The 7810-nt window shown below is 43.4% G+C and overlaps 1 protein-coding gene across 1 annotated transcript in view; it reads left to right on the top strand.

Moving 5' to 3' along the window:
- PKHD1 (polycystic kidney and hepatic disease 1 (autosomal recessive)) overlaps positions 1-7810 on the top strand; it is a 279334-nt gene that overhangs the window by 29240 nt on the left and 242284 nt on the right. Inside the window, exons 23-27 of the mRNA XM_009319748.1 lie at positions 1015-1169; positions 2965-3149; positions 4153-4275; positions 5903-6008; positions 6499-6777. Of these exons, the coding sequence (XP_009318023.1) occupies positions 1015-1169; positions 2965-3149; positions 4153-4275; positions 5903-6008; positions 6499-6777 (848 nt within the window). The remainder of the gene's footprint in view (positions 1-1014; positions 1170-2964; positions 3150-4152; positions 4276-5902; positions 6009-6498; positions 6778-7810) is intronic.

The following is a 7810-nucleotide window of genomic DNA, read 5'->3' as shown; positions in this document are numbered from 1 at the left end:
TTATGGAAATGAAGAAAATGCCTAGGAGAGAAAGATTTGAGAAGCTCAATCTGTTTAGCTTATAAAAAGATTAAGAAATGGATTGATCACAGTACCTTTCACCAGGAAAAAAAAATAGTGCTTAGCACTGGTGGGCTTCTGCATCTCACAGAGGAAGATATAAGAGAAGCCAGTGTGTGATGCTGAAGCCAGGAAGACTGAAAACAGAAATCGGTGCATGTTTTAAAAACGGGTGGGCCAATCACTGTCTTTGGATATCTTCAAAACAAACCTGGCTCTTTCTCTTAACTGAGCACCTGCTGTGCTCTAATATAACTTGCTGCGGTCGGGACAGGGATATTAGCTAAAAATCTGATGTACTGGCTGTACATCAGACGAGCAGGCTCAGTGGTCCCTTTGGTTTTGTATTCTCGAAGTTTGCTCTGCAGAAGCCACGGCTGAGGTCTGAGAGACTTTAGCTGTTATCCAGACACTTAACCACACGGTGGCATCGTTGTACCACAAAGAGTCTCTTTTTCCTTTGAAAAAGGAGAATTTTAGTGGCAAGGGAGAAAATATTTTAAGCTTTAGAAATCGGGCTTTGGGTGAACTCTAATATGAAATATCGCTGTAACTCAGGGGAGTTAAGGTTTTGATAGACTCGAGGAGACTACAGGATGAAGTAGGAAATCTTTTTGCTTTGATGTTGTAGCTGCTGTCCAGGCTGCATTGAATTGGTCTTTTAAAAACACCAGTAGAGGGGCAGGACTTGCTTGTGCTTGGTGGTGTATGAACTATTTCTTCTACCGTAATTAAAAAAGGTGGTTTTCCACCGTTTTCTGTTGTGTGCATTGCCTATGTTATATAGGTATAAGCTGGGGGTATTCAATTCTGTTTGAGCTCTGAACATGTTCTCCTGAGGTCCTTCAAGAGCGTTGTTCCCATAGGCGTCCCTCTGCTGCTGGTGCCATGGGAGTGTGAGGAGTGGGGGCCTTGACTGCTAATGCCTTCATGTGAACCCTCTCTGTCACACAGAGGTGCGTTGCTTGGGGAAGGCTCTAAGGAGTATGGCCACCTCTATGTCTCCACGGAGGATGTGAGAGTCAGCCTCACCATTCAGAGACTGCAGAAGTCATCTCCACCTATTGGAGGGACCTTCCGCATCCACTTGGCCAATACAGTGATATCAGGTAAGAGAAGGTGCAAGTACAGGTCCTGGACCTTCTTTGCAGGAAGCCAACTGCAGAAGAGACAATACTGAACCTTTGAAATGCTCAGGGTACAGGCTGGCAGGTTAAACCCGTTGCAATAGTTGCTAGGTCTTTTCATTTGATGTCCTTCAAGACAGAAGTTAAGGATTATAGGCAAGGCAGTATTTCTAGATGTTAGGTATGGGATTGTTCCAAAATGCTTCCACCGTTTAACCTCAGTTGGCAACTAAGCACCACGCAGCCGCTCGCTCACTTCCCCCCACCTGGTGGGATGGGGGAGAGAATTGGAAAAGCACAAGTGAGAAAAACTCGTGGGTTGAGATAAAAACAGTTTAATAATTGAAATAAAATGATAATAATAATAATAATAATATGATAATAATAATAATACACAAAGCAAGTGATGCACAGTACAATTGCTCACCACCCGCCGACCGATGCCCAGCCAGTCCCTGAGCAGCGGCCCCCCCTGGCCAGCTTCCCCCAGTTTATGTACTGAGCATGACGTCACATGGTATGGAATGTTTCTTTGGCCAGTTGGGCTGTGCCCCCTCCCAGCTTCTTGTGCACCTCCAGCCTGCTCAGTCGGTAGAGCATGGAAAACTAAAAAGTCCTTGGCTAGTGTAAGCATTACCTAGCAGCAACTAAAACATCGGTGCCTTATCAATTTTGTTCCCATCCTAAATCCAAAACACAGCCCTGTGCCAGCTACTAGGAAGGAAATTAACTCTATCCCTGCCGAAACCAGGACAAATGCGTACAGCCACTATGAAATATTTGCCTTAATGTTAAAGAACTTTGGATCAGATCCTGAATTGGGATTTTGCATCCCAAGGTTTCATTACACTGATATTTCTCCAGCATGTGTACTTCTGGTCGTCTTGTATGACAAGACCCATGCAGGTTACCAGGAAATTCATTCTCTTCTAGGATTACCAGGATTGGTAACTGGTTTGCAGATACCACAAAGCTTTTGTGCATAGAATTGCTTGACTTGGTCACCCTTTAGATGTGCTAGGTTTTCTTGTGTTTGGTTTAAATATTCAAAGAGGCTTAGAATGAAAGTGAGCAGGTTAATATGAGCAAGGCCAATGATAAATTTCTTAACTGAGGAACTGGTGATTCAGTTATAAAGTCAAATCATAAAACAGGAAAATGTAACCTTAGAATATTCATGAAATAACTCTTTCCTCCATGTTGTCATTTAGGATTTTCCTGCAACAGCTGAAGGCTGTCTCAGTAGTGCCCTGCTTTGAATACAATCTTTTAAAAACATACTCCGTTACTCTTGCCCTGTTCCCAGGTGTTGTGCTTTCCCCTCTTTCTTATGAATTGGTTTAGGGAGATGTATTGTACCTGCAGCTTTGGCTATGGGTATTTATATCAAAAGAAATAGGACATCATTTGCATTTATTTGGGATTGGACTCTACAAAGTCTTCTTCATAGACTGACTTCCCCCCCACCCCCACCTAGGAACTTTCCAATTTTTCTATTTTGAAGGAACATGACTTAGTAATACTAAAAGTATTACTTAGACAAAATTTCTGATGGTCCCAACTGGAAAGAAGTTTCTAGGTTTTCTTAGCTATTAAGTAGTGCAGATCTTTTGGCATTTGGGATCCAGTAAATTTCCCACTGCTGCTTTTTGGCAGTTGCAGAGGTTTGAACCACAACAGCCTTGCACTAATAATGAAACAGCTTTCTTTTCTAGGAGCAGGTAGATATGCTTTCCTAGGGATGAGGAAATCCACTGCTTTCTAATGTCTTTTGCAGATGTTTCAGTGCACATCTCCTCCCACCATCTCCGCAAGCTTTTGCAAGAAAACACAGATAATTCTACAGCCCCGTACTTCAACACCAGTGACTTCATTGTGACCAAAGACTCAAACTCTTGCTATGAAAGCATCTGGACGTTGACTTGGAAAACAAAAACTGGGGACTTGCCCAATGTTATCAGTGTAAGTAATTTCTTTTACTAACACCCACTTTGAACCCCATTCAATGCCTTTGGCCTTGGCTGAGTCACTCTCCTAATGTTTGTTTTTATGAAAACACCCATGGGACCTTAGGCAATCTATCCTCCTATTAGGAACAGCAGCTTAAGCAAATTCCAGATTAGATGATTAAAAAAACAATTGCAGTTACGGGGGGAGAAATTACATCTTCAGAGCCTGTGCTTCAAAATGAGGAGGCTAGAATGTAATTTCTGTGCTTTGTTGCAGCTCTGCAAAATAAAGGGACTGCTATACTGAAATGAAATCTGTTATAATCACAATAATATTTCAGTACAGCAACCGGAGCTCAGTACAGGTTTGTGGCATCATTTATGGGCCAAGAAGGTCTTTTTCTGAGAACTATTCTTTATGGGTTCATATCTGGTTCTCATAAGTCTCAGATGAAGGTTCAGTTCACACTCTCCCATCACAAGATTTATCGTTTAAGTTTTGCTTCAAGTAGAAGACTGAGCTGCTTCCTTCCTGAAAAAGTATTTCTTTGTATATCAGCTTCTAAAACTGTAAAATTATCTTTGACAAAGCAATGAATTCTCATACTCAAAGCCTGGATGGTGAAAAAATCTTAAGCTGCATCTTCAGCTGTAGCACAGGTCCTTTTTTCACCCAAAGTCATGTCTTTGAGAAGCAGATGTTCAAAGCTACTTCCATGCCTAATTCCAAATGATATCACTGAGTATTGGAAGTTCATTTGCAAAGTTGGTTCCTGAATCTGTTTGCCTCAGTTTCTTGCCTGCAATGTGAGGATGGAAACAGGGAGGTGTTGTGAAGTCTTGGATGATGAAGATTTAGACCTGGAGATAGGAGTTATGGGAAAAGCTTGAGAATAGGTTTCTAGGAGTTATTTGCTGCCTTGTAATGACTCTGTATGAACTCTGGGGGAACGGTTTTAATTTAAAATCACAGGATGGAAAAGGGTGAGAAATTTAAATTCTTTGTTCTTTGCCAGGTCTCTGCTGAAAACCTCACTGGTCTGAAGCCAACTGTTTCTAGTCGTGTGGTTTATGATGGGGGTGTGTTTCTTGGGCCAATATTTGGGGACATGCTTGCTACCTTCAATAACAAAACACAGGTGAGTTCATGTGTTGTCACACTTCCTATTGATTCACCTGGGTCGTGTAGATCCAGGAGTCTCACAGGTATTCAGGTACCTACTTCTGCCACTAAATCCTTTCAGAAATCTACTGTTCTATGCTTTGCCATAAATCAGTCAGATTCATCTCCCTGGTTTGTGCAGCAGGACTTTTCCTCCAAGAGCTATTGCAGGTGGGGAGAATGGTCATCATGGGTGATGGAAGACAATTTATTTCTTTTGAGGCAGTGGCCAAGGGCTGACGTCTCTGGACTGCCACCCTTGCTGGGTCCTACGGTGCTGGTCACCAAACTTGGGAATGACACCATTCATCTGCAGTGTTCCAGCTGTTATACTGATAGGCAAAATAAATGAGATGGTGGCTGTGGTACTAGTCTGTGAATTAGGCAAGTCCCTCAGCCTCTGTGGATCTCAATTCTTCATGTGTGAAAAGGGAGCAAGGAGGGCTTCCTGGCTGAATGAGTCTGCTGGATGGACAAACGTGTTGCAAACTCTGCTCTCAGATGTTGCAGAGCGGTGCACATTGCTGGCTTTTCTTCCAGCAAAGACTGCTGGGCACTGTAGCAATAATAGGGTGATGCTGGATGTGCTCAAAGCCCAGCTGTGCTTTGGGGTGCATTTGGGGCTAGGTCATGCTGCTTTTTTGGTGAGCCTGTTCCCCAGACATGAGGACTGCCCTGCTCCCAGTGGCTCAACCACCTATGATATCTCTGCCATCTGTGGTGCAGACATACCCTCGAATAGACCAAATGAAACAGGAACAGCAGCAGCAATCAGATTTCCTCTTTGTTTTTGAAGGTTTATTCTGACTTCTGCTAGCAACAAGTGTAAAAATGTCCCTCCAATTATTGTGTCTCTATTCAAGCAGAGTACTTTGCAACCCTGTGCTCCTTGTGTTTCTTGGAGACAGTCTGCTTTTGCTTTTTGCAGGCGTTGGTGTACTCTCCTGGCACACCCTTAATACCTGTGAAAGAGATGAAGAGGGGGTCTCCTATGCCCTATGCTTTGCCAGTTGACTCTTCTGAGATATCAAGATCTCAGAAGAGATATCTCTTGATATCTCTTGTTAAATAATCAAGGTGACAGCCCAGCTTTCTTGTTTCAGCATGAATAACAAGGGAAAAAGAAAATAAAATTGAGGGCTGCATGCTGACAAGAAACATTCTGGGATTCATTCTAATTAGTCTTACAGGGTGCTTTAAACATAATAAACTTGTTCTCAAGGTGGGGTGGGAAGAAGTGGAGTATGGCAAGCAGGGTCTTCAATGGGTGACGAGAAGAACAGGAGCTGGGAGGAGCTGTGGGTCCCAGCAAGATGGGAGACAGGATCCTGCAGACACCAAGAAAGGCTGGCGATACAGCTTCCAAAGCTGTGCTCACCTTTGCCTAAGATTGAGCCCTAGCAAGCCTTGCAATTAAATTTGTAATGAGACTGCAGCAGTATAAACTGCTGTCTGACGGTGCTCTGTGCTGGCACAGTCAGAGTGCTCTCGGTAGCTCAGTGTGGCTACCAGCACCGCTCTGCAGGTCTACCGGGTAGATGTGGCTCTGGGAAACACCTCTGTTCCCTTCCCAGCTTTAAGATAACCTTTTTCTCTGTCTCCAGCTGGTGGTGGTGGTGAATGATGTCCCTGCAAACTGTTCTGGTTCGTGCTCTTTCCAGTTCAGCCAGGAATTGACACCCTTAGTCAGTGACGTGGAGTATTCGTCAGGTAATGGGGCTTTGTGTCTGAACAAAATGGCAAAAACACTGTTTAGTTACAAAGATGTGTCAGATGCTGATGATTTGGGGGTGTGTGTGTGTGTGTATTCTTTTGGAAATGTCTGATTTTATGGAAACTCCACTTTCTAGTGGCGCACTTCTGATCAGCTCCAGTCTTAAAGTATGTAGCACAGAAGTTTTTACAGCAACATGAAGATGGTAGAGACATAAAGGGGAGAGAAACTGTGGTAGGCTTGGTGCTTAAAGTGAAAGGTGGCTCTTGGCTCAAGTTATTGTTAATAAAAAATTAAGGAAAAAAGTAATAGCTGGACAGGAACAGGCAGGAATAGGCATTATGGGGGAAAATGAGAGATCATCAGTGGTGTAGTTTTTAGGATGTTCTGATAAAGTCGGTAAAAATTTTTAACTGTTGGTTGAAAGTAAATCCTGGGCATTGCTACTCAAATTCATGAGTAATCTTGTTGATTATATTCCTTCAGATGATGGGTCCCAGGCCACAGTAGTTATCAGGGGAGCTGGCTTCACTGAGGAGAAGCCAGCCCTGCAGGTGGAGGTGAACAACACAACGTGCCATGTCATAATGTTGAATCAAACCAAAGTGGTTTGCCAGATGGAGACGCTGCCAGTCGGAGTCTACCAGTTGACGCTACTGGTAAGACCTTATGGCTTCGCACTCAATGCCAGCACAGGAGAAGGCGTCTTCCTAAGAGTTGAGCCAAAGTTGGTAGCTATCGAACCTCCTACAGCTTCAGAGATTGGTAGGTCTGAATGCCAGACCGGCTCTAAGGGGATGTCTGTTTTCTGCTTCTTGCTTTTCATGGCATGTTTCGGTTCTTCTGTACTTTCACTACCAAGGTCTTCATCTGACAAAAAAGACATAATATGGCTGGACACATTGTGTGTACTCCAAAGCACTAGGGCAAGTTTCTTCAAGTGACAGACTTTCTTTGGTTCTTTGTGGAGGCAACCAGTTTCCTGACTAGTTTCATTTGGGAATAGTAAGTTCAAGTGCAGGTATATTTATTCCAGAAACCCAGAAAGCTAATAGTGTTTCATGGTTCATCTTCCCATATCCATTGAATGCATAGCTTTGTGGTATTTGAATTAATCTGGCCTAACTGTGAAATGGCTAAACTTTGGTTCACCCCAGTCCAATTGAAATGAATTCACATTCTGAGTGATAAAATGGAAATCTCATCTGCGTTTAGATACAAAATTGAGAAACCTAGATAAGCTTAAACTAAACTGAAGCTCTTCCCATTCCCATCACCCTTCCTCTCCTTGAAACAGAAGAGGAAATAGTGATATATTCCACCCCTGAAGACAAGAGCTTGGAAGCTTTTCCACAGGACTCTGGGGCCAAAGGACCATTACGACTTTCTCATCTGCTCTGTACGTGACACAGATGAGAGGATTTCACCTGGAAGTTCCAGCAAGGTGCCTAGCCAACTGTAGCTAAGCCAAACCAAATGCTGTAAAAAGCCACCATTTCTTTTTTTGGGAGAGTGAAGAGTCTCTCCAACCTGATGAGAAATGTGGAGAACACTCTTGACACACCTGGGTTGTGCAGTAAGGACCAATGGTCTCAGCATATGACTTGTTTTCAAGCAACTAGGAATGCACCTAGAAACAACATGACCGAGGTCATAGAATCATAGAATCATTAACGTTGGAAAAGACCTCTAAGATCATCGAGTCCAACCATCAACCCAACACCACCATGCCCACTAAACCATGCCCCTAAGCGCCTCATCTACACATCTTTTAAATACTTCCAGGGATGGGGACTCA

This window comes from Pygoscelis adeliae, unplaced genomic scaffold (genome assembly GCF_000699105.1).
Source record: "Pygoscelis adeliae isolate BGI_AS28 unplaced genomic scaffold, ASM69910v1 Scaffold121, whole genome shotgun sequence".
Classification (NCBI taxonomy): domain Eukaryota; kingdom Metazoa; phylum Chordata; class Aves; order Sphenisciformes; family Spheniscidae; genus Pygoscelis; species Pygoscelis adeliae.
The sequence above is the reverse complement of the archived record's forward strand: the minus strand, read 5'-3'. Positions and strand labels throughout refer to the sequence as shown.